Source organism: Eptesicus fuscus, chromosome 9 (assembly GCF_027574615.1).
Source record: "Eptesicus fuscus isolate TK198812 chromosome 9, DD_ASM_mEF_20220401, whole genome shotgun sequence".
NCBI lineage: Eukaryota > Metazoa > Chordata > Mammalia > Chiroptera > Vespertilionidae > Eptesicus > Eptesicus fuscus.
In genome coordinates, this window is record NC_072481.1 from 21,382,308 (window position 1) to 21,407,344 (window position 25,037).

General features: G+C 45.8%; 1 protein-coding gene across 1 annotated transcript in view; it reads right to left on the reverse strand.

Moving 5' to 3' along the window:
- CSMD2 (CUB and Sushi multiple domains 2) overlaps nucleotides 1–25,037 on the reverse strand; it is a 545,662-nt gene that overhangs the window by 415,149 nt on the left and 105,476 nt on the right. The window contains exon 3 of the mRNA XM_008156972.3: nucleotides 16,983–17,095. Within this exon, the coding sequence (XP_008155194.2) occupies nucleotides 16,983–17,095 (113 nt within the window). The remainder of the gene's footprint in view (nucleotides 1–16,982; nucleotides 17,096–25,037) is intronic.

The following is a 25,037-nucleotide window of genomic DNA, read 5'->3' on the forward strand; positions in this document are numbered from 1 at the left end:
AGAGGCTTCCCTGGCTACCCAATCTAAAATTTTGGCCTGTTTCTCTGCTTTGTAGTGTACTTTGCACTCATTAACATCGATATACTTACATTTTACTAATTTGTCTGTCATCTGCTCCATATACCAGAATATAAGCTCGATAAGGGCATTTGTTTTGTTCTCTGCTATAAGCCTAGAATTTCAAATTGTGTCTGGCACATAGTAGTTGCTCGGTAAATACTGATTAAATAAATGAATGTTTCTCCAACGAGAACACACAATCCCATAAATGAAGCCAGTGAACTATTGTCAAATCTCAGGCAGCTCTTTCATCTTAGCTGTCAGGGCTTGGGAACAGAGGTGACACGTCTGCTTCTCCCCTGGCCTGTCTGCATTTCACCGTAACCAGGACCAGCCCTGGCTTTCTTGGAGCTCCCACACACTATATGTCTGTCCCGAAGGCCTCGCTTGACAGGACACTCTTCTTGTCTTTTTTTCTTTTTTAAGAAAAGTCTAATGATTAGCCTTTAGAAAGAAGCCCCATGCCAAGCCCATGCCACAGGCTCACTATTGTTCTCCGTGTGCTAACAGGGACATTTCCAAAGGCACAGCCACGGGAACCACGGCTCAGATCTGCATTCTGGGGACCGCTGCTTTGAAAGCACACATCGTGGGTATCCTTTCAAGTATTATCACTCAGTCATGCCCGCTATGGATTTTTCAATCCATAGTCCTCGGGCAGTAGGTGCCTGCCAGGCAGAGATGAGCTTCTGCCCTCTGTGCTGTGGACGATCCTTTGTCTTTGCTGCCAACAGCCTCCCAGCACCCACACACACCACGGGCCTCGCTGCCCAGAGGGGTGTCTTCTCAGCAACACAGGCCTTCTCTCATTTCTCTTAGGACCTCAAGGTACGACCCACCAGCTCTCCCCCTGTCCTGAAACCTTGCATCTCTCTGCTCAGCCGGCATGTCCTGAGTGCCTGCTGGGCACCTGCTCCAGGAAGACAGGAAGGGAGGGAGCTGGTAAAAAAAGGGTGCAAAACAGGGTGAAGAGCCTTCTCTGAAAGCCTCAGGCAAATGCAGCTTTGGGGAGTAGAAAGAATCTCTCTTTCCTATCTCTCCTCTTGTTCAAAGTCATCTCAACTAAACTGGTGGCTTTAAATACTGTCTGCATTTGGAGAAGGCTCCTCAGGCAGGCTCCCCCCATGCACCTGCCTCCCCACCAGGTCCTCCTGGGCCTGGCAGGAGTCTCACACCTCCCAGTCCCCACTGAGCTCCCGATCTCTGCACTCCCAAGCCTGCTCCACCCAGAGGCTTCCCTGTCTCAGTTCATGGCAGCTCCATGTTGCTAGTGTTCCCCACTTGGAGCTACCCTGAACTTCTCTCTAATACCGCACATCCCATCTGTCAGCCGATTCTGTTGGCTCCACTTTCAAAATCTACCTGGAATAGACCAACTTCTCAGCCTCTCCACTGCTACTCCCTGGCCTGTCCCTCCTGGTCTCTCACCTGCTTCACGGCAGTGGACTCCTGGCCAGTCTCCCTGCCCCCACCTGGCCCTCCTTCAACATCAGCGCAGATGCAGCAACTGTTTCAAGGAAGGTCAGATCAGGCCTCCCTCTGTTCAGAATCCACCAATGGGCCCCACTACACTCAAGCAAAAGCCAAGTCCTTCCATAATGTAAAGGCTCTGTCTGATTGGTCCCTTCTTCCCTCTCAGAGTTTATCACCTCCTACCACCCTCCCATCACTCACTACTCCAGCCACACTGGCTCATCTCTGCTCTTCAAATGTGCCAGGCCAACTGGCTCCTTAGGGAGTCAGGAGGTGCTGCTGACTCACCCGGAAATCGCCCAGTAGATGGTGGTGTGAACCCCAAAGTCCATCTAGGGATCTCTTTCCCTTGGGCCTATGCGAGCGACCATCATGCCCCACGCCCTCATCTCTCAAGTAGGTTCACATGCATCACAGTTATTAGCTTTCTTATCTGTCTTCTCAAGTAGATCATGGTTGTCCAAGGTCAAGGACTGTATCGTACTCATTGTGTTCCCCAGGTCCCGTTCAGAGTAGGTATTCAGTGCAAGTTTATGAATGGATGGATGGATCAACAGATTGCTGAACAACAACAACAACAAAAAAAAAAAACAGCAGGTTTTCATAACCTTTAAAGTGTTTGGGACATTTTTTCCCATTTGTACTTGACTAGAAAGCGAGAAACCAAGGAATATACGCTGTGTCTCAGGAGGCCTCACAGAAGCCAGCCAGTCCAGGTGCTGCCTCTAAGCGGGGTCCCTGCTGGTCACCAGGACAGCTGGGTGTGCAGCGCAGGAGAGAGAACGCTCTTCCTGCCTGTGAAGGGTGGAGTTGCTAAAAGCACAGCCTTCCAGACACTATTCCCCCAAGAAAGTGAGAGCTTCTTCTCACGTCACCCTCCATTTGAGACAGACATGGACATTTAAGAAGAGTCTCCTGTCATCCTGGAACAAGAAGGGATCTTGGAAGAGGAAGCAAATGAAATCCCATTGGGCATGGCTATAAATGAGCATCGCTGTTATCTCACTGTGTGCAGGCATCAGCTCCATTTCACAGTTGAGAAAACTGAGGCACAGAAATAATACAGTGTATTCTCCAGATAACTATAGTAAATGGCAGATTAACCGAAGGACTATTTGGTTCCACACTACAAACTCATTCTACTACCTTGGCTGATTCCTGCTTCTCCCCCACCCACTACCACCCCAGCCTTCAGAAAGGGGTGAGAGACTAGCTAGGTGAGATGCATGAGGGGGACACTATGGGCACTAGGGTCTAGGCTAATGTCCCACGTGGGGCTGCCATACCTTCTCAGACCCTCCACAGATCCCTGTTTGGATCCCAAAAGGGCTGAGTGTGTGTCAGAAAGTGAGTTGTGGAGTGGGGGAAGGGGGGATGGCCATGTGCCAGTCTTAGTGTTAATAAGGTTTGACAGGCAGGGCCTAGGCCAATACTGGAGATTAGAAAAGCACTTTAGAATCAAAGTCAATCAAGCTAATGAATGGGGAGTTACTGATTTAAAGTCGTGAGTTACAGAATCACAGAGTCATTGAATTAGCAACTGAGATTTGCCATGAATTTTAGAAGGCACCTAGGGAGCTCCTCCTGCATCCAGTCCAGCCCATCTTCTCACACCAAAGAAATTCTCAGCAGAAAAAGTATGTGTGTGTGTGTGTGTGTGTGTGTGTGTGTGTTCTTGTGGCCTCAGGTCTAGTGGTTCAAGCCAGGTTGGCTGGCAACCAACAGGACCTATCTAGATGTTTCCTGCTCTGTCTTTTAAAAAGCACCCATTTGCATTCCTCTCTCCCTCTCCGTGTGTGTGTGTGTGTGTGTGTGTGTGTGTGTGTGTGTGTGTGTCTGCTTTCATACTGTACCCGTGGTAAGACTGGAAAATGCACCATATTTAGCCTATAGATCTGTACACTCAAACACACCATGTATCCCCCCACACCAGGCTATGTAGCATCTCACTGACTTTTTTTTTTCACATTTAACATTTAAATAGCTCAGAAATTGAGATGAGCCCCGCAATCAAGAATGTGTCCTAGTTTAACAGGCAGTGTTCTTTCTTTCTTTGTGGTACATAAACTAATGGTGCATCTTACAGTCGATGGATGTTAACTGATGAAATCCAGCACAAGCACATTTTGAGAAGTATGCTAAGGGCATCTATGGCTGAGTTTGCATTCAGACCCTGGGATGAGCACCTCCAGAGATGGGAAGCGCATTACCTCCCGAGGCAGCCTGCTTCATGATAAGTAAAGCTATGGAAAGTTTCTTCTTGATTCCTGGTTGGAATTCACCTATATCCAACATCTATGCATTGGACATTGTTCTGCTCTCTGGAGCAATCCAGAATAAACAATTATTTGTCTTATCTGTGACAAATCCTCAAGTCACTTCCAGGCCTTCTCTTTAACTGTTCTTTGTGAGATCATTACTTCTCTTAGTCATTACCCCAAACACCTACTCTTGTGCTAGGATCTTCAAAAGCACCTTACTATGGATTATTGCTTTATTATGTGGTTCCCTTCCTCTGAATGCACCAACTTCTGGAGACCTGGAGTCTATACTTCTATTAATAGCCATGTGACCTTTGGCTCACAGTGAAATAAAACCTCTATGTAGCTTTCACATAAGCCAGGACTTCACTGTTGTTTATCTTAGTTTACTCTTTGATTTTGGATTTTATCCTATTTGCTCTATCAAACAATCAAACAAGCAGCCATACAGAGACACTGAAAAAAAATTACCCATAATCTCACTGCCCTCTCATATCAATTGTTACCTTTTTTATTCCTATGCAGTCCTTGTCCCTATAAGACCTACTTTACATGGTTGTCATAAATATGGAGACATAATTTTTCATTCTGCTTTTTTCAGTGAAAATATCATAAACATCTTCCTGTAGTACTAAATAATGCCTTTATAATTTTAAATGGCTGCATAAATTCACTAGGTACATATACCATAATTTCCCTAGTAATCCCCCTATTGTTGGACATTTTTACAGTTTCTCATTTTTCATCATTATAAATAGTGCTGAAATCAACACTTTCATGCTATATCTTTCTCCTTCTGTTGACTTATATTCCCAGGAGGGGAATTGCTGGGTCAAATGACATGAGCATTTTATGACTCGATACATGTAATCCAGCTCGATTCTCAAAGGACCGCTTTACCTCGCCACCAGAATGTGTGGCAGCCTGTCTCTCTGCAACAGCTCCAGCATTCGATCAGGGCCTCCCACGGGTCTTCCAGCTAATTGACCAGGGATGAAATGTCCTTTTACTGTGTTAATTGGCATTACATTGATTATTAGCAAGGCCGAATAGCTTTCCTGCATATTTATTCGCTGACTCTATTTCCTCTGGTGTGAGCTCCAGGTTCCTTCCTTACTTGGGTACCTGTGGGCTGTTTGTGTAATATGGAGAGTAACCCTTCCCTGCCATATCTGGCACAATAGCATTCAAGTCAGTTTTTCTTTCCCTTCTATGTGGTTTTTATTGTACGGAACTTTTGCATTTGAATATAGTCAGATCCGTGCATCTTTTCTTTTTGTTAGATTCTTTTTTTTTTTAAATATATTTTATTGATTTTTCACAGAGAGGAAGGGAGAGGGATAGAGAGCTAGAAACATCGATGAGAGAGAGACATCGACCAGCTGCCTCCTGCACACCCCCCACCAGGGGATGTGCCCGCAACCAATGTACATGCCCTTGACCGGAATCGAACCTGGGACCTTCCAGTCCGCAGACCGACGCTCTATCCACTGAGCCAAACCGGTTTCGGCATCTTTTTGTTAGATTCTTTAAAGTACAATGCTAAGCGCTGCTCTCTGTTATAGTGGAATGTTTAATTTGGATTCAATAGTCCCAGCTGTGTGAAATTATTTTATTCCTTTTTGCAGACTCAAGTCAACCCGCCTGGGTTTAAACCCACATTCTACCTCTTACTAGCTGTGTGACTTCAAGTAAGTTACTTACCCTCTCTGTGCCTCATCAGTAACATGGGGATCATAACAGTGCCTACCTCACAGGAATGTTGTGAAGATTACATGTTAAAACGTAAGGCACTATGAAGAGCACCTGGCGCCCGTAAGGCCGGCTTCCGTTATAATTCTTACAATCACTGTCCAACGTGCTGGCCCACTTGACTCTGTGCCTCTTCCTTTCTGTGGGGTCAGGGATGGTGGGAGGAGCGAGCTTAGAGAAGTGTGTGGGACTTATTTTGAGAGGCAGCACAGAGTGGAGAGAGGTGGACTTTGGAACCAAACAGACTTTCCCTCTGTGCATGACCCTAAGGTGCCGTATAACCTCAAACAGTAACCTCTCTGAGCCTCAGCTTCCTTATCTGTAAAATGGGGTCCTGAGCTTGCTCAGGAGGCAGTGATGTGCCGGTGTCTGTGAGGCATGCCGAAGGTGCTCAACCAGAGCTGGCTTCTTTGCTTTCCTCAGCCCAGGGGCTCCGGGCTTATGATCCCGCGGTTTGTATGAGGACACGGGACTGTGGACAACTCCTGTCCTCTAATGTGATCGTTTGAAGGGGAAGGAGAGAGATGTAACCTGTCCACCACCAGATCTCCAAATTAGAACCTCCCACTAAGGCGGGAAGTACTTTTCTCTCCTCCTGTCACAATGAAATGTCAATGGCTTCAACCCTCAGTCATCCACACTGATGAAGGGAAGGGCTGGAACGAATAATTAAAAACAGTGGCTAATCACCCCCAAATGATCAGTTAATGGGAAGAGGAACATTCAATCTGATATTTCTGTTTGTTCTCCCCACTGATGCTCAGCTCATGGGGTGGGAGATAAATCACCCCGAGGAAGAAAGGCATGTGTACCCTGAATTTCCAGGGCTTGAAGTCAGTGGAAGAATCTCTGACAGGGTTACCAGGTCATGAGGAGGGAGACAGCTGTGTGTCCAGCTGTAGCCGCTGCCAGAGCAGGACTTAAAAGCTAGTCCTCTGACACCCCCACCCCCACCCAAATGGGAGGAATCACCTTCGGTTCCCCATCCAGTGGTGGTCCCCTGCCTCTCGGAGGGGCTGGGAGTGGGCAGCAGCAATGGTCCCAAATAAGGCCGTTTGGGTTCTATAAGCTCCCCTGCCGGGGGCACAGAAGCCGGAGGGGGGTCAAGACTGGGGCATCCTGCAGCCTCCTAAGAAAGGGCATTTATCAGATGAAGACCTCTGCTAATAGGTGTTAAATAGAGTTCAATGCAGGAAATTGAGAAGTAATGAGACTTAGAGCTGAGAGAATAAATTAAGAAGTGATCACATGGCCAGCGTGAGCCACCACAGGAATGCTGAAAAGGAGGAGCCCTGCCAGTCGGAGAGCCCTGGTTCTGAGAGGAGGTCAGACTGATGGGCCCATCCCCAATGAGGCTGAGAGGCGGGCAAAAGCAATTAAGCAGTGACCATATTTCATCAGTTCTAGGGTGCACATTTCCTCATAATTTAATACCTTTGAAGTTAGGATGCGTCTTACAATCAATGGCATGTCATACTTTAATTGGCAGCATTTTTTCTCTCTTAGTGGTACATCAAATAAAGTGGTGCATCTTGTATAACTGAGGGCATCTTCGAGTCAATGAGAATATGGTCCCAGGTACCTTGAGCCAATCTCTTTCCTTGTCTGGGTCTTTTACATGGGGTGAGATGATCACCTATCCACTTACTTATTGAATCATTATTTATTGAGCATCTACCATGTGTCAGATCCTGGGCTCAAGCCCACGTGGTTGCTTTTTGAGTGTTTCTTCCACACCAGGCGCTCTTCACACCTGTTGCCTTATTTGTTCCAACGATGATCCCACAGAGCAGAGATTATTGTTACCATGGTTCTTCTCTGACAGGTGAGGTCACAGGAGGTTAAGTGACCTGCTCTAAGTCCCACACGGGCTACGAACCGGCTGGCTTGGGAGTTGATTCTCCCTTCGGGCCCTGAGCTCGTAATCGGTGTGCTGCTGTGGGTTCCGGCCTGTCCAAAAACACGCACAGGAGTAGAGAAGGCCAACGAGGAACAGGAGATACACAGGTGACCCATGAGAAGGAAGGAGACATCAGGGAGCTAAGAGAGACGTAAAGGAGTGCATGCACCGGGGCAGATGCCTTGATTTGGTTAAGCAGACACTGGAAGGAATAAAAGGAAGAGCAGCAGGGTGGAGTGGGGAAGGTTCAGGAGAGGGGGCTCTATGCATCTAAGGAGTGAGCGGGGAGACAGTGGGGTCTGAAGACTGGATAAAGTCCAGGGTGGCTGCAGGAGGGAGGGGGGAAGGGAGGGATGATGTCCAGGGCTTCATGGCCAGGTAAGGAGTTCGTACTCCATCCTGGAAGCAATTAGAGGGTTTGAAGTGAAAGTTCTCCAAGATCCTTGCACCCAGCATCTAATGATCTGCTGAATCCTGAGAGGAAGGCTCTGGAGCGAGGCCACCATATACAGTTGTTCGGGTTGAGTACTGCAAAGGGCAGCCTATGCAGTGATGATGAGAGCAAAAGCCCAGCCTATACTCCAACCACTAGGCCACGTGCTCACAGGGCTGTGTCCCCTCAGAGTGGCCACTTGTGCTAATTTGCACAAAAGCCCAATAGGAACTAGCAGGGATCCAGGTTAGAAGAGGCAAGCACTAGCTACTATTGTGGTGTCCCTACGTGTGTCAAGGCCTGGACTACGGTAGCCTGGGGAAGGAAAACAAAATGGGTGACACTCTTTGTTCTTGGAGGGCCACAGGGCTTGAGCAAAGGTTTTGTCATGGGAGAGAATTTTTTTTTCACTCCCACAAAACACACCAGGCCTTATTAGAATAGCTTCCTTTTACTGAATGCCTACTATGTGCCAAATGTCATGCTAGGTGCTTCCCATACCTTACCACTAATGCTCACATACCCCTGGAAACGAGGAGAGGGCTATCCCACTTTCCATAGGAGGAAGCCCGAAGGTTCAGTGTCTTGCCCAAGCTCACATAGCAGGGACATGGCAGACAGAGCTCACACCTAATCCGCACAGACCCAACTAGGCAGCACAGCGTTTTCTCCTCGTCATGGGGGAATTGGTATTTATTGAATACAGATGCTGTGCCAGGCATCTCCCATGCATTAACTCTTTTAGTCCTCATTGCAGCTCACTGAGGTTGGACTTATACTTTCTCTTCTGGAAAAAACAACAACAAAACAGCAGCTCAGGGAGACTGGGAGACTTGCCCAATGCTCATAGCTAGCCTAGGCTTGAACCCACCTTTTCCCAATCCCTGCTCCTCTATTCTTACTCCTCTCCAACTATTTTAGGTCTCAGAGCTCCTTGTAGGTAGGTGCCACTTCTCCATTCCTATTCCTCAAATTCTGCTTTGAGACCTGACATAGAGCAGGTGTGCAGCATATATTTGTTGAATGAATGAGTGAACGAACAAACAAACAGGGATAGAAGTAAATTAGATGTATATCTTACCTGCAGGTAATCTAGCAACCTGAAAATGCCCCTTCCCCTTCATCGCTATATCTTTGGACACCCCAATGTGAGGAAGTTCAGGACACTAGAGTTTGTATGATATCATCTTCAAGGTATGCTAATACCCTTCCCCAAAGGGGGAAATATCACTATGCATGATGAACTGTTTGTGGGATTACTGAAGACGTGATATGAAATTCATCCTGATTCCCCACTTATTGAGAAGTGCTGCCCAATTTGTCTCAAATGTCACATCTCTATGTATTAATCTGCTACTCCACAGCACTGATTAAGAGGAATATTCTGCAACTCCCAAGGCAGAGCCACGGAAATGGAGCAAGTTCACTCAGGAAGTGCACACCATCCCTCCTGGGCAGAGGAAATGGACATTCATCACCTCCCGCCCTCGAGGAGGTCTTGCCAGGCCTGCTGTTCTGGCCCGCAGTGGCCTGAATGGTGCAAATTGCATATTCAGTATATATATAGTTGAATAGCTTCCATTAGCCCAGTTTTGAGATGTCTGCATAATGTCCCAGAATTGGGGAACTCTTTCAGAATGAGGAAATTATCTGAGGCTGAGACCAGGAAAAAGGAATCAGCAGGTCTAATTCCAGGAAGGAATGAGTCAGAAGGGATCCATTTCTGGGCCCCGATTTCCCTGTCTGCACAGGGGTGTGACCACCTTCAAACGCTGCTTCCACCTGCAGAAGCCAGGAAATGACACTCGTCCTGAAGCTCCCTCCAAGCCTGCCTCTTCTGGGAGAGCAACAATGGGGTGCTCCATTTTCGTCTGTCTGTCCCTCACACATATTATGTCTGTCTGATCCTGTTGCACCATGCTGTGGTTCTTGCACACAGATGACATCACTGACCTTCCACAGGTGGCGAAAGCACACCAAGGTGTTCTTTCAGAAGTGACACTGAATTGGGCTCTTCCTTCCCTGTCCCCTTCCTCTTTGGGAATGTGGGGGAATAGGGAGAGAGGAGACACATGGTGACTGAAAATAAGGCTTGGATGAAAAATCAGGGAATGCATACAGTAGGTGCTCGACAAACATTAGCTTAATTAATGAAAGAATCTCGACCACAAAGTTCATGTGTGATGTCTGGGCTGTTTTTCAGGTGGATGAGGGGATCAAGGGTGGGCTTCAGGGTATCTGAATTATATAAAAAATATATGGAAAAGCGTCGTGTTCATTTGTATGTGCATACATGTGTATGTGTGTAGGTGTCTGTTTGGAAAGACAAAGTCTACGGCCTACTGAATGTGTTACTGGAATCTTTAGCTCTAACGCCATCATCTCTCTAATACAGAGAAAAGAGGCCATGAAAAGACTGTGTCCGGCCTTGACCTCATCAGCTCCCATCCACCAGGTGACAGGGCCCGAGACCTCATCCCCATCAGACAGGTACTCTCTCTGGCAGTGCTGGGCTCCTGGATATGGAGAATCCTCCGGTCCTTCCCCGAAGAAGCCACAGCCTGTTTTTAAGACTAGACACACCATGAACAATTGGTGTGCGGATTTGATGCAAACTCAGGAGCCGGGGGGGCTGGCAGTGGGGTTGGGACTGGGACCTCTGGACTTGATGTATCTTTCCTTCCATCTCCTAAAGAACCTCAGTTAAGTAAGGTCAGGATGAAGGTGACTTCATTAACTGGCTGACATTTATAGAGCCTGACAGTTCGCCAGGCCCTGTCACCGAGCACGTTAAGTGAACCCGTGTGTTCTCTTCGTTGACTGTCACAACTCCTCTATGGAGTTCTATTATTATCCTGGTTTTACATATGTGGAGGCCAGAGCTCAGGGAAATAAAGTAACCTGCCTAATATCCCATAGCAAGTGAGTGACAAAGATGGGACTGGATGCCAGATATGTTTGAACTCGGAACCTGAGGTCTTCATCATTGCATTCTGCCACCTCTCCCCTGATGGTTACCAGGGAGTTTGCAAAAATAAGATTCTTCATCCTTCTAGATTCTATGAGGATAGAGTAAGTGAACTAGAACAGGTTTGATGTTTAAGGAAGCCCTCTGTATTCTGGGAGTAAGATGACAAGATGACAGATTTAGCTAAACAAAAATACCTGTTTTTAGATGTAGATGATTCAATAGATTAACTGACCGAGACCAGCACTCAGAGATGGGTTCTCCTTCATGAACATGTCAGAGCATTGGCTCAAGGGTAATGCTGATAAAATGCAAAGGTGCAACCAGGATTAGGCATGAAAAACCTGCAGGGACTCTTAATCTAATTGAGATTTTTCTGATCTGCTTTTAATTCTGCTTACCTGCTGATCAGTATGGAATAGACCAGTCATGGCGAACCTCTGACACGCGTGTCAGCACTAAATATTTAGTTTTTGGTTTATTAAATACAATTATATATAACAATTATACATTTATGTTATTGAAACTATAAATATCGTGAAATAATGTTTTTTCCTCAAAGTGACACACTACCCGAGTTATGCTCAGTTTTTTGACGAAGTTTGACACACCAAGCTCAAAGGGTTGCCCATCACTGGAATAGACAGAAACAATCCCATACAACCTTTGAGCGCTGTGTGTGGAAAAGGGGAAGCCTAAGGATGGGGTGGGAAAATCATGTCCAAACAGCAGCAAGGAACCTCAGGAGAGACACAAGGAGGGCAAATTGGGGAGTAATAGGTTTCCACACACTCAAAGAGAGAGACAGAAGGACACACAGTGAGCGTGAGCAGGTCAGAGACAGAAAGACACTCATGGAAACCAAGACAAACACTAGTGAATTCCAAAGGAATTTAAAAGTGAAATGGAACAAAAAAACCCTCTGAAATAATAAGTTGAACATTTAAATGACTATTTATCTGATCTTGGCATAGAAAAGACCTTTCTAAGCATGACACCAAAGGTAAAATTAAAATTAAAAAGTTTTAATTTACTGGCATAAAAATTAAAACTGCTGCACATCAAAAGGAAACTCATAACATTAATATCCTTAATATGCAAAACCACTTACAAAAAAGATAAGAAAAAAACCCCAACACCTGAAAAGAAAAGTAGGCAGAGGCAGGGACAATTTACAAAATGATATACAAATGACCAGTAAGTGATGACAGGTGCTCAGCCTTCTCTATCATCAAAGAGATGCAAATTATAATCACAAATGAGGCTGCATGTTTCACCCACTTTAATCAATGAAACTGATTTGAAGCTCACCAACATACAATGTAGGTCAAGTGCGGGAAATGGGCCCTCTTGTGCGCTGTTGGTGGACGTGTGCAGCAGTATAACTGTTCTAAAGACGCTGTGCAATTATGTATTAAAACATAAAAATCTACCCCATCTTTGACCCAGCAACTGCACTTCCAAGAATTTATTCTAAGAAGATAATTAGATGAGGGTTTAAGTTGTATGTACAAGGATATTCTTCACCTAAATGTCCACAGAAGATGACTGGTTAAATAATTATGGTATATGCAAACCACAACGGCTATCTCCCTGAGAGTCATTAGGAAGGACAAATCAGGACTTTTATTAACACAGAAAAATGTCGGCCTTATTAATCAGATTACAGAACTGCACATGTAGCATAACCCTAAGTGCACATGGATGTGTCTGTGCACGTGAGTGTGTGTGTGTGTGTGTGTGTGTGTGTGTGTGTGTGTGTGTACAGAGAGCTGTCTAGATGTGCACTCCCTGGAAGGGCAGAGGTGTGGCCAGACCCTCTATAATAGATGGGCAGCCCCAGCTGGGCAAGCAGGAAGGGGCAGATCTGCGAGTCAGGAGGAGGGATGAGTGGCGTGAGGGGTCCTGGGGAATCAATGCTAAGAATGTGATTGCCAAATCTAGCAAATAAAAATACAGGATACTCAGTTAAATTTAAATTTCAAATGAACAATAGATAACTTTTTTAGTATAAGTATGTCACAGCTAATATTTGGGATATACTTATACAAAAAAAGTATCAAATTTTAAAAATCTGAATAATTAAAAATTCAAATGAGCTGGGCATCCTGTACTTTATCCAGCAACCTGAACTGAGAAGCTCTGGAACACATCTCTTGCTGCCTCCCTGGAATGACCCAGGCCAGCCTGTGTCATTCCCGGCTGCCGACTTAGCTCCGGTTTACCGGCCTATGAAATGGAGTCGCCAATCTCTGCCTTACTCCAGGAGTTTTGCAAGGAGCACAGGGTAAGAGAACAGTGTAGTCTTTAGCACCAGAAAAGCCATTTCTGACCATGAAGTAGCCTTAAGCTGAACACAAAACTCCTGAGTCGCAGCTCGTACATCTGTAAGATGGAGATAGCGATGTCTGTCCACCAGGCTGTCATGGGGATTAAATGAGATAATGTATGTTCAGGGCCTGGCATACAGTTAGCGCTTAATACAAGCTGACCCCCTCCCCCCCAGTCCTTGGCTGCAGCCCATGCTCTTGCTCCCTGGGATTGCAAATCAAGCATCTCCTATCTCCTCGGGATTTGACAACTGGCCTTTTTGATCTTCCCCTTGAAGCAGCAGCAGCTATGAGCTGACACTCTTCGCCCGACTTCACCTTTCTCCAAAATCCCAGTAGCAGTCGGTTCCTTATCTGCACTTTTCACTCTCCTGAACAGGGTGGAGGAGGAACAAACTCGCTTTGATAGCAGACTATCAGGGATGTCAGCCAATGGGGGCCATCAAGTGCAGGGCCTGGTGTCATTTTGAAATGGGTATGGTGACTTCCTGAATACAGACTCTAAGGAAGCTGTCCTGAGTGGGGGCAGCACAGGTCAGTAGGGGGCCCCTTCTATGCAGCCTGCCTGCCTGCCTGCCTGTCTGTCTGCTGCTGATCAGCACAAAGGATGAAGGCGAACTCTGCGATGGAAGACAGGGCTGACTTCCTTCCTTGAGAGCCACATCTTCATAGTCCTTTTGACTACTGACTCTTGCTGTGCCCCCACAATAAGGCCCAAGGTCAGTTATAAGCTCAAGAAGCTAGTGTTTATCAGCCAATTCCCAAATATGGGATTGTCTGGTAAGACCAGTAATAGCAAGGGCCCAGGCCACCACTGTGGGTGCATGTACCTTAAGCAATATTCCCAGCAGTGGCTGCCCCTCCTGGTTCCTCCCACCTTTCCTCCTTGCCCCTCTACTTCGGCTGTTCCAAAAGTCAGTGCAACTTCCACTTTTCCAGATGCACATACTACCCCGTGGTCCAGTCCTAAGGCAGATCCATGTGGCTTCTCTGTGCCTGACCCCGCTGTCAGCACAGACATCTGCTGGTCAGCACACAGACAGCAGCCACACAGACTGCAGAGTCAGCAGAAACCAGGGACTCCCTCAGCTATAGCAACCTGTTTGCACCAGTCCAGGGCTTGACGGGGCCCTGCCTGCAAGGCTTTGTCATCTTAGCACCAATGACTTAGAGAGCTGACACCTTCATGTGGCTGATGTAGGACAGGCCCTTGCTTCTGCCCTTGGTCCTCCTGTGGAATGCATTCTCCCGACTGGGCTGCCTCTGAGGGTGCTGGGCAGGTGGGAGGAAGGACCCAGGGGCTTCTATTTTATCCTAATGGCTTGCAGCTTTGTTTGAAACTCAGGCCCTTTGTGCATCGAATGGAAGCTCTGGCTCGGCTCTGTGCAGCTGAACTTTCTGTAATGATAGAAATGCTCTCTATCTGTGCTGTCTACTAGGGCAGCCACAAGCCACATGTGGCTACTGAGCACTTGCTATGAGGCGAGTATGACTGAGAAACTGAACTTTAAATTGTATTTAATTCTGATTAGTTTAAATGTAAATAGCCTTGTGTGGCTAATGGCTACTATGTTTCATAGCACAGCTCTCATAAAGGGCCAGAGCAAATATTTTAGATTTTGCAGGCCATATGGTCTCTGTGGCAATAACTCAACTCTGAAGTTGTAATCCATGCAAACAGTCACAGACAATATGTCAACAAATGGGCTTGTCTGGGTTCTAATAAAAGTTTATTTACAAAAAGGAGCCAGCGGCTGGATGAAGCCCTTAGGGAGGGAGGAGGCCTAGTTTGTTGATCCCTCTTCTAGACCCTTCCTAGGAAAAAATACATACAACCTTGTACCTTCAGGATTTCGCCTCTAGTTACAAGGGGTCTGCAAACCTCTGATGCCCAACTACAGACCCTGCCCATGAAGTCCAGGCTGGAGCCTCTGGCTGCAAAAGGCCCTGTGAATGCAACCTCAGACCTGCTCTGCCCAATGAGAAGTGTTGGCACTGTTCCTGGGTGGGGCCAGTGAGGTCAGCAAGTAAATAGGACTCTTTTTTCTTAAAGCCTCATGAGAGCCCGGACCTCAGACAAATATCTCCAAGGAATGTTGAAGGAGGCCACCATGAGGGCCCAGCTGTGCCCCTCAGCACACAGGATCGCTGCAGGTACCGACCGTGGTGTCACTGCCTCATTTCCCCAGCCTTCGCCAAACACAGCCCATCTCCCCAAGGCCAACATACTGTGGATGGAGCTCAGGGTCAGAGAGCTCGCAGGAAGCTCCTGAAGAGATCTCCCTTGGGAAGGAAGTTGTAGCTCAAACTTTGGAGAGAACTGGTTTGGGTTCAGGGCCAGAGGTTCATGGTAAAGATGTAACCAGGATGACCAAGATCACAGGCTTGATATTGGGAGGAACTGGTTGTTTTTGAAAGGAAATTGGGCTATCTCAGGAGACCACCCTTTAAAGACACGTAGGTTTGTTTCAGGAGCCCTCAGTTAAAGGCATGTGGAACTTTCTCTGGAGCCTCCTCAGGAAGCTTTAGTGAAAAAACAACAGACCTTCTCAGGAGCCTTTAATTGCTCAGGTTAAAGCATTAAACTGTGTCCCCCACAGCACCAGGGGCGGATTGAGCCAAGAAGGTAAGATATGCCATCTTTCAGTGGTATATTTCTGCCAAGACAAAGGTGGAATCTATTTCTGCATTGCTATAGAATACAGATGCTATTCAAGAAAGCATCACTACTTTTTTCAAATGATGAGAGAAAGTTTATTCAGACAGTTACAGAGGTAGTAGAAGTGAGCCAGCTGGGATGCACAGGCACAGGACACAAGTTACAAAGGCAGAAGAAGGGCTCTTGGAGCTCAGGAGAGAAAGGCAAAGGTAAGGGGCCTGGGGAGAAGAAGACGGGGGAGGGAAAGGCAAGGGCGAGGGCATGCTCAGAGAGGTAGAGTGAGCCAGCGTCACTTATTTTTCAAGTTCTTGGAGGCAAGAGAAAGGAGGCTTTAGAATATCTGGCATGCTTTACTAGGGTATTATGTCATTACTGTTATTAATTATCATTAACAGTCTTAAAATAAGCCCATTAATGATCTCAACACGAAATAGCAGTGTGGGTCTTAGCCAAGAGCAGCATAATTACCTATTAATGAGATGTAAATTTCCCAGGGAAATGACAGAGATCCAGAAGTACCACCTTCTGAACTAACGTAATAAAGTTAATAATAATAATAGTGTATAATCTGAAGATATTAGTGTTAATTTGAATGCTAACACCATATTTAAACAGGCTGAGAGAAGTGGAAATTATTTGCATAACTCAAACCAAGAAACCCTAATCCATGCTATTAAGGAAAAAGTAGCAATTGTTCTTCTCTGAATGATATAAAACTGACTCTTTGCTGTCACTATATTGAGCAGAAATTTTTTTTCCCTGTGACTTATTTTATTGCTTTTACTTAGGGTTTATATCGCTCTTATTTCCAAAACCAAGCTGATGTACCTTATACAATTAAGCCCAATAGAAAACAGAATTTAAAAAAATAAAAACACAACAAAACCCAGTTAAGGGGACAGAGAAGTAGACATTACCAGGCCCTCAGGACAAACCATTGCCACTGGGCTGTGATTTCAATCCTCAGCTTTCTAGAAACACAGCCTGGGCAATTGAAGTAACTGAGTTACTCGTCAGCACCAGCCTTGTCAGGAGAGGCGCAAGCTCTGAATTGGAAGCAGCCCTTCTGGGCAGCCAGGAGCACCACAGCTCCGCCTGTGGCTATTTCACGTAAGGCCCGTGTGTCCAGGGCTGAGGGGCACCTACCTTCATAGCTGGCGCGGAAGCCCTGCGCACTGACTGCGTAGTCACTGATGAGATGCAGAGAGAGGGTGGTGGCCGCGCTGACGATGGTGGCTGGCAGCTGAAAGCCTGTGAGCCTGAAAGACAAAGAGGTGCAATTTAGGGAGGATGACCCCCTTGGGAACTGTGCATCCAGTAAGCACTTATTGAGCACCTGTTGGATGCACAATGCTGATGCAGGCACAGGGAGGAACACAAAAGAAGCCAAACACCAGTCATATACAAGGGGTTCACAGAGAAAGGAGCGATGGAAACCCGGGGTCTTCTGCCACAGAAACATGAGGGGCTACTCCCCTGAAGCTATGGGCTGTCCCTGACCTGGAGGCCTCCCTTGGGTATGTCTCTTCTCTTTTCTCTTCTTTGGCTGTATTCTCCCTGTCTCCTCCCTTTCTGGCTGAGGTCTTTTTAGGCCCTGGGTAGATTTCACCACAAAATGCACAACAAATAATTGCCAATAGACTATATTTTTTCACAAATTGAGAAAGATATATCCAACTCTAAGTAGTAGAATGCTGATGCTTCTTTTCATACACCTTATTCTTTAAAAGGAATAAGGCTACTGCTTTTATAGAAATGATAAGTGCTGATTATCTTTAAAAGATGAAAGCAGAATAGAAAAACCCAGTGCAATCTAGAAATGATCATCCTTGACAGCTGGCACAGAAAGAGATGGAAGGATCAATAGATGGGATCAGAGTCAATGCAATAATTTCATACAAATGGGATCATACTGTACCAGCTTTTAAAATTAAAATGCTTAATTTTTTTCCCCTTCAAGTTAAGTGAAGAAAAAGAAATGGGCGAAGTGGACGGAATTATTGAACCTGAGGTAATGTGTTTAGCACAAGAAAATCATTTTTAAAAGATTCTCCTAATGTTAAAGAGATAAAATGATGAAGCTTTCAATAAATGCTTGGGGACAAATTTTAGGAAAGCTGTCCACTGCTGGGTGTCCACATGTGTTGACCCCCACAGGTGACCTGATTGTGAATACAGGTGGTAGAGAGATGGCAGTCTCCTGTCCATCTGTGTCCTTTGTTCCCTATCTTAGGCTTGCCCTGCCTCCCCTGACCCCCATCAGGGCTCTGGGAGGGAATTCAAGGTTTACTCTTACCCCCATTCTTAAGTAGTTTAGGGTATTTGTGGTGTTCCTGGTTCCCTCTCTATACCTCCATTGCTATATAATATCTGGATGCCCAGAGGTCCCCTGGAGAGTATGAGTACTGGGTTCAACAACTCAAATCAGATATTGATTAATGCCCACTGTGCTAGATGAAGCCCTTGCCCTTCCCACCATCCTAATCTTACAAGACTCGTATTAATACAGAATAGATTTGAGAGAAACAGAAGAAAAAGTGATCAACTGTGAACTGGGTGACCCAATAAGTCTCAAGGTCATCTTCCCTTCAGGTATAACATCCAGCAAAGGATCCCTACCTCACACCATGTTCTCTCCCCTTCCCTGGCTCTGTCTCCCTCACTTTCTCACATGGGTCAAAACTTATATTTAAAACAATGAAACCATACATATTAGAAGGAAATACACTATTTTTTAAATCATATTACACTAGAGAAGGTCTTTCTAGGGGTGACATATTTAGATGACTGCTCTGGTTGCTAATTGCTCATCGTTCTTCTGGGGAGCTGTTGTTTCATGGGGTCCTGACACATACCCCACCTGCTCACGAGCCACAGAATTGGGCAAACAGCCAATTGTGGCATATCTCTCATCTTTATGGACTGGCTTAAGGCAAGAAGAAGAGGGAAGAGGGCACATCACCCAGGTAGGGTCATTCTGAGTCTTTCCATGGGATATGACATACAGACTCGGGAAGTCTTTTATTTTTGGATTCTAAATCATTAGAATGAAAGGTTGGGGCTCCCAGCAGCCTTTTTATCATTACACAGAGCCTATCTGCTTTAGAAAAAATGATATCCCACATAGATATAGACAAAGCTGAACAGTGAGAAGAGGTGAGACACAGAGACCTGATAAGACACTATTTAGATGCCTGACCCAGCCATGCAGAGATCTATCTCTACAGTGCCTGGTTACATAAGCCAACATCTCTTCTCCCTCCCTCTCTCCTTCCCTCTGTCCCTCCCTCCCTGCCTTCCTTCCTTCCTTCCTGCCTTCCTTCCTTCCTTCCTTCCTTCCTGCCTTCCTTCCTTCCTTCCTTCCTTTTTTTTTGTTCAAGCTAGTTTGATTTGAGTTCTATCTCTTGAAACTGACTGAGTACTATTAATAAAGCATGAAACCCCAGAGGCTTTAAAGGAAAATACTGATTTCATTATGTGAAAATTAAAAGCATGTATGGTGAGCAAAAGAAACTGTAAAAGAACATAATAAAGAGAAAGGGCAAATTGGGAAGATTATATATTATACATGATAGGAAGAGGGTTAGTATTCATAATCTATAAAGAACACTTATATGAAAAAGATACACAGGCAAGAGAAAAAAGGGCAAAGGTACAAATAAAAACAGAAAGCTATCCATCTAATTAATATAAAAATATGAAAACTAAATTCACAAGACTCATTTTTCATCTATTAGACTGGCAAATTTCCAGAGCTAAGGACAACAGAGTCTGTAGTTATCAAAAGAATGCTAAGGCTGGGTCAGAGTGGCTCAGTTGGTTGAATGTTGTCCTGTGCACTATTTGATTCCGGGTCAGGGCACATATCTGGGTTGTGGGTTCGATCCCTGGTCAGGGCACATATGGAAGTCAACCTATCAACGTTTCTCACACTGAATGTTTTTCTCTATCCTTCTGTCCCTTCCTCTCTTTAAGAATGCCCTCAAATGAAGATTTTTTTAAAAAGAATAAGGAAATATGAAAAATTACACACATACATTTGACAGCTTAGATGAGACTGACCAGTTTTATGTAAAGCACAAACTACCATTACTTTCCCATATGAAATAGATAATTAGAATAGCACTAGACTATTAAGGAAATTCATTTCATAATTTAAAATTCACCTTCCCCCAAATACACAGGCCCAGATCGTTTCCCTGGAGAATTCTATCAAATGTATAAAGAAAAATTAACACCAATTCTACTCAATCTCTTCCAGAAAATAGAGGAAGAACACTTTCCAGGTGCATTTGATGAGATCACTGTTAACCTAATACCAAAACCAAAGATTGTATGAGTAAAGAAAATTAAAGACCAATATCCTACATAAATATAAACAAAAATCCTTAACAAAACAATGGCAATGAGGATTCATCAATATATAAAAACTAGAGGCCCGGTGCATGAATTCATGCACCAGTGGGGTCCCTCGGCCTGGCCTTCAGGATCAGGCTGAAACTGGCTCTCTGACATTCCCTGAGGAGTCCCAGATTGCGAGAGGGTGCAGGCCAGGCCAAGGGACCCCACAGGTGCATGATTGGGGCCGGGGAAGGACGTTGGAGGTTGGCATGCTGGGTAGGGGCCACGTGAGGGCTCCAGGGCATGTTCAGCCCATCTCACTCAGTCCTGATCAGCCAGACCCCAGCAGCAAGCTAACCTATCGGTCGGAGCATCTGCTACTTAGTGGTCAGTGCACATCAGAGCAACTGGTCGATTGTTTGCCCCCTGGTGGTCAGTGCACATCATAGCGAGCAGTTGAGCAGCCTTAACATATCATTAGCATATTATGCTTTGATGGGTTGAACAACTGAGCAGATGACTGGACACTTAGCATATTAGGCTTTTATTATATAGGATAATTATACACTATGACCAAGTGGGGATTATTCTAAGGATGCAAGGCTGGTTTAATATTTAGAAATAAATCAATGTAATTCATCATATTAACAGGCCAAAAGTAAAAAAAAAAAAAAAAATCACATGACCACATCAATTGATATAGAAAAAGCACTTCACAAAATTCAATATTCACTCATGATTTAAAAAAAAAACACAACTCTCAGAAAACTAAAACTAGAGGGGAACTTCTTCAACTTGATAAACAAAACCTACAAAAATCCTATAGCTAATATTGCATTTAATGGTGAAAGACAATACTTTTTCCCGAATATTGAAAATGAGGCAAGGATCCAACAATCCAATTAGAAAAATCAGCAAAAGACAAGAAGAGACATTTTACTAAAGAAGATAAAGGTTGGCAAATAAATGCATGAAAAACATTCAACATCATTAACCATTTGGACAATGCAAAGTAAGACCAGGATGAGGTATTACCACATATCATCAGAAGAGATAAAATAGAAAGTGACACCACCAATTGCTGGCAACAATAAGGAGCAACTGGATCTCTCATACATTGCTGGTAGAATGTAAAATGGCATAGCACTTGGAAATAGGCAGTTTCTTTTAAAAAGAAGTCTACACATACACTAATACTCCTGGCCATTTATCCCAAAGACATGAACTGTGTACACACCAAAACCTGCCCTTGATTGTTCATACTAGGCTTTTTTTTTTCTAATAGCCAAAACCTGGAATTATAAAAATGTCCTACAATAATGGGTGAATGACTAAACAAACTGAGGTACATCCATACCATAAAATATTACTCAGCAATAAAAAGGAATGGGTTATCGATACATATAACAGTTTGGATGGATCTCAAGGGCATTATGCTGAGTGAAAAAAAGCTCATGACATACCAGATGATTTCACTTATATAACACTAGAGGCCCGGTGCACGAAATTTGTGCACAGAGGGGGGTTGTCCCTCAGCCCAGCCTGTACCCTCTCCAATATGGGACCCCTCAAAGGATGTCCGACTGCCCGTTTAGGCCCAATCCCACCGGTGAAATAGATAATTAGATCCCACCAGTTGGAATCGGGCCTAAACGGGCAGTCGGACATCCCTCTCACAATCCAGGACTGCTGGCTCCCAACTGCTTGCCTGCCTGCCTTCCTGATTGCCCCTAACCGCTTCTGCCTGCCAGCCTGATCACCCCCTAACCACTCTGCTGCCAGCCTGTTTGCCCCCAGCTTCCCTCCTCTGCCGGCCTGGTCACCCCTAACTGCCCTCTCCTGCAGGGTTGATCACCTCCAACTGCCCTCCCTCGCAGGCCTGGTCCTTCTCAACTGCCCTCCCTTGCAGGCCGGGTGCCTCCCAACTGCCCTCCCCTGCTGGCCATCTTGTGGTGGCCATCTTGTGTCCACATGGGGGCAGGATCTTTGACCACATGGGGGCAGCTATATTGTGTGTTGCAGTGATGATCAATCTGTATATTACTCTTTTATTAGATAGGATAGTGGCCTGGTACCGGGGTGGGGGCCAGCTGGTTTGCCCTGAAGGGTGTCCCGGATTAGGTGGGGGTTCCCTTGGGGCGTGGGGCGGCCTGAGCGAGGGGCCTGTGGTGGTTTGCAGGCTGGCCACGCCCCCTGGCAACCCAAGCGGAGGCCCTGGTATCTGGAATTTATTTTCCTTCTACAATTGAAACTTAGTAGCCTGGAGCGGAGCCAAGCCTGGGGCTCCCTCCAGGCTGGCAGCCATTTGTGTTGGGGTTATAATTGAAACTTTGTTGCCTTAAGTGGGTGGGCCCAGCCAGGGTGTGCGGAAAGCTTTGCTTCCCCTGTTGCCGGCGGCAACCCTGGCCTGCTCTCTCAAGCTCCATTCTGCCACCATTTGTTTGAATTTGTTTACCTTCTATAATTGAAACTTTGTAGCTTGAGTGGAGCTTAGGCCTGGCAAGGGCAGGCGGAAAGCTTGGCTTCCTCTGTTACCTAGGAAACCTTGCTCTCTGTGGCTGTAGCCCTCTTGGTTTGGGTTAATTTGCATACTCGCTCTGATTGGATGGTGTGCATGGCTTGTGGGCGTGGCTTGTGGGTGTGTCGGAGGTATGGTCAATTTGCATATTTGTCTATTATTAGGTAGTATGTTTGAAATGACAACATTAAAGAGATGGAAGACAGACTCGTGGTTGCCAGGGGTTAGGGGCAGTGAGAGAAAGGACGTGGAGTGACTAGAAAGGAATGGCACCAGAGAGATGATGACAGTACAGTTCTGTATCCTGACTGCAGTGGTGGTGACATGAATCAGCTCACATGATAAAATGACATGGACATATACACACACACTGCACCAATGTTACTTTTCTGGTTTTGACACTGTACTATAGTGACAGGTGTACCCACTGGGGGAAACTAGGAGAGTACATGCAACCACTCTGGATCATCCTTAAAACTTTGTGAATCTATAATTATTTCAAAATTAAAAGTTTAAAAAATTACATATGTGGCCTACACCGTTTTTCTACTGTACAGCTCCTCAGTCCTCCATTAGATCTGACCTTAACTCAGTCTACCTAGTTTGAGCCTTGAGCTCCCATTTGGTCCTTGCCGGGCCCCTCCCTTCATCAGCCTCCTGTTCATTCCAACCCCTACAGTGCCCCCCCCCCCCCACACCACACACACACACACACACACACACATCCCTACAGCACTGGCTGGTTCCTTGGAAATGGACTGACCACCAGAACCAGAACCCTGGCCTCTAGGCCACCACTCACCTGTCCCTCAGCTTCCATGCACCCGACACCTTTCCCCGACCTCCAGATAGTCATGTCTGCTGATGACAGATGCCTCCAGCATTAAAATACCAAACTATCCCCAATGGGGCCAGACCTCTATCTGGATCTGATCTCTAGACCCCATCCTAGCTGACCTTGGTGCTCTCTACCTCCAAATGGGCCTAATCCATGGCAGCTGCAACTTCCTTCTCCCCCATGTCCACCAGAACATGCCCTTGGGTGCCCTTCCCAGACTCTGTCTGGGGGGCGGCTTTTCCTTCAACAACATACAGCTTCCTGGAGGAATCTCACCCCTCACAAGGCTTCTCCCATGAAGTCATCTCTGGGATGACATTCTTCTCACTGAGTAGAACTTGTTGATTTTATTCCCCTAGTTAGTGCCACAACATTTTTGAGCTGCCATTGAAGATTTCCAAACTCTAGTTTCTTGGTACTATATTTACACAAGCTGTGAAGAGCTAATGTACACTGTCAACAAACAATTACATTTTTATCACTTGCAATATATGGAATTGCAGCTTACTAGCCATTTTCTCTAATCAGATATTTATCGCTGCTCTGCTATTTCCCAGGCTTGGCAGATAAATTCTAACATGGAGGCTTCCTCAAAGGCACTAAAGCTGGAGGGGGTGTGAAAGCCTGATCTCGCCATCTGGGTACTTGAATCATCATCCCCCCGTTGTTGCACTGACAACTCGCTCTTCCCTCGTCCATACGTTATCACTGAATCAATTTCAGACAAGCTGATGACCCACGAGTCAGGAGGAGTTATCACGTTTGCGTGTCAGAGAATGAGCAAATAAAACTTTCAGACCAGCCCATCTTTTATCTGACAAGTCTATTTACCATATTGGAATGAGTGAGATAGCCTTCCATAGTAGAATCCAGACTTATTAGGGAAATGGGGTAAAATGATGGCAAAAAGGCAAGAGCCCTGTGCTGCTGTTGGTTATCTGATGAATCTAAAAGGTGCAGAGAAGAGCGTTTACAAACAGGTGCCCTGGCCACATTTGTAAACTAATACCCATCTTCCCCTTTATCAAGGCTGTTGTCTTTCCCACTTCCTCCAGAACCTTCCCTTTTCTCCTTCCTCTGTGCCTAGAGTAACCTAAGATCTTGGAAACTGGTTAAGTCCAGGACCCCAAACTTCTCACTCTCCCAGTTCAGAGTTCATCAATGGCTTCCACTGTTCTTAGGATTAGGCCAACATCCCTAATGAGTCCACAAAGCCTATATGACCAGACCCTGCCCGATTCTCTGCCCTATACCCCACCAGGCTCCAGCTCCTCCAGTGCTCCAGTCTTCTTTGGTCAAAGGCAGGGGCAGGGGTCAGCCCGGAATGCAGATAAGAAGGAATTTGTGAGGAATTTGAAAACAATAATAAAATGGACCTGTAAGTCCACTTATTATCACTGTGATTGTGCACTCCAAAAATGTCTGATAAAATACTCCTCCTCGCCTTTCTCCCTGCCCTCCTCTTTGGTAGGCTGCTGGCTTCAGTTACTTCAATTTGCCACCC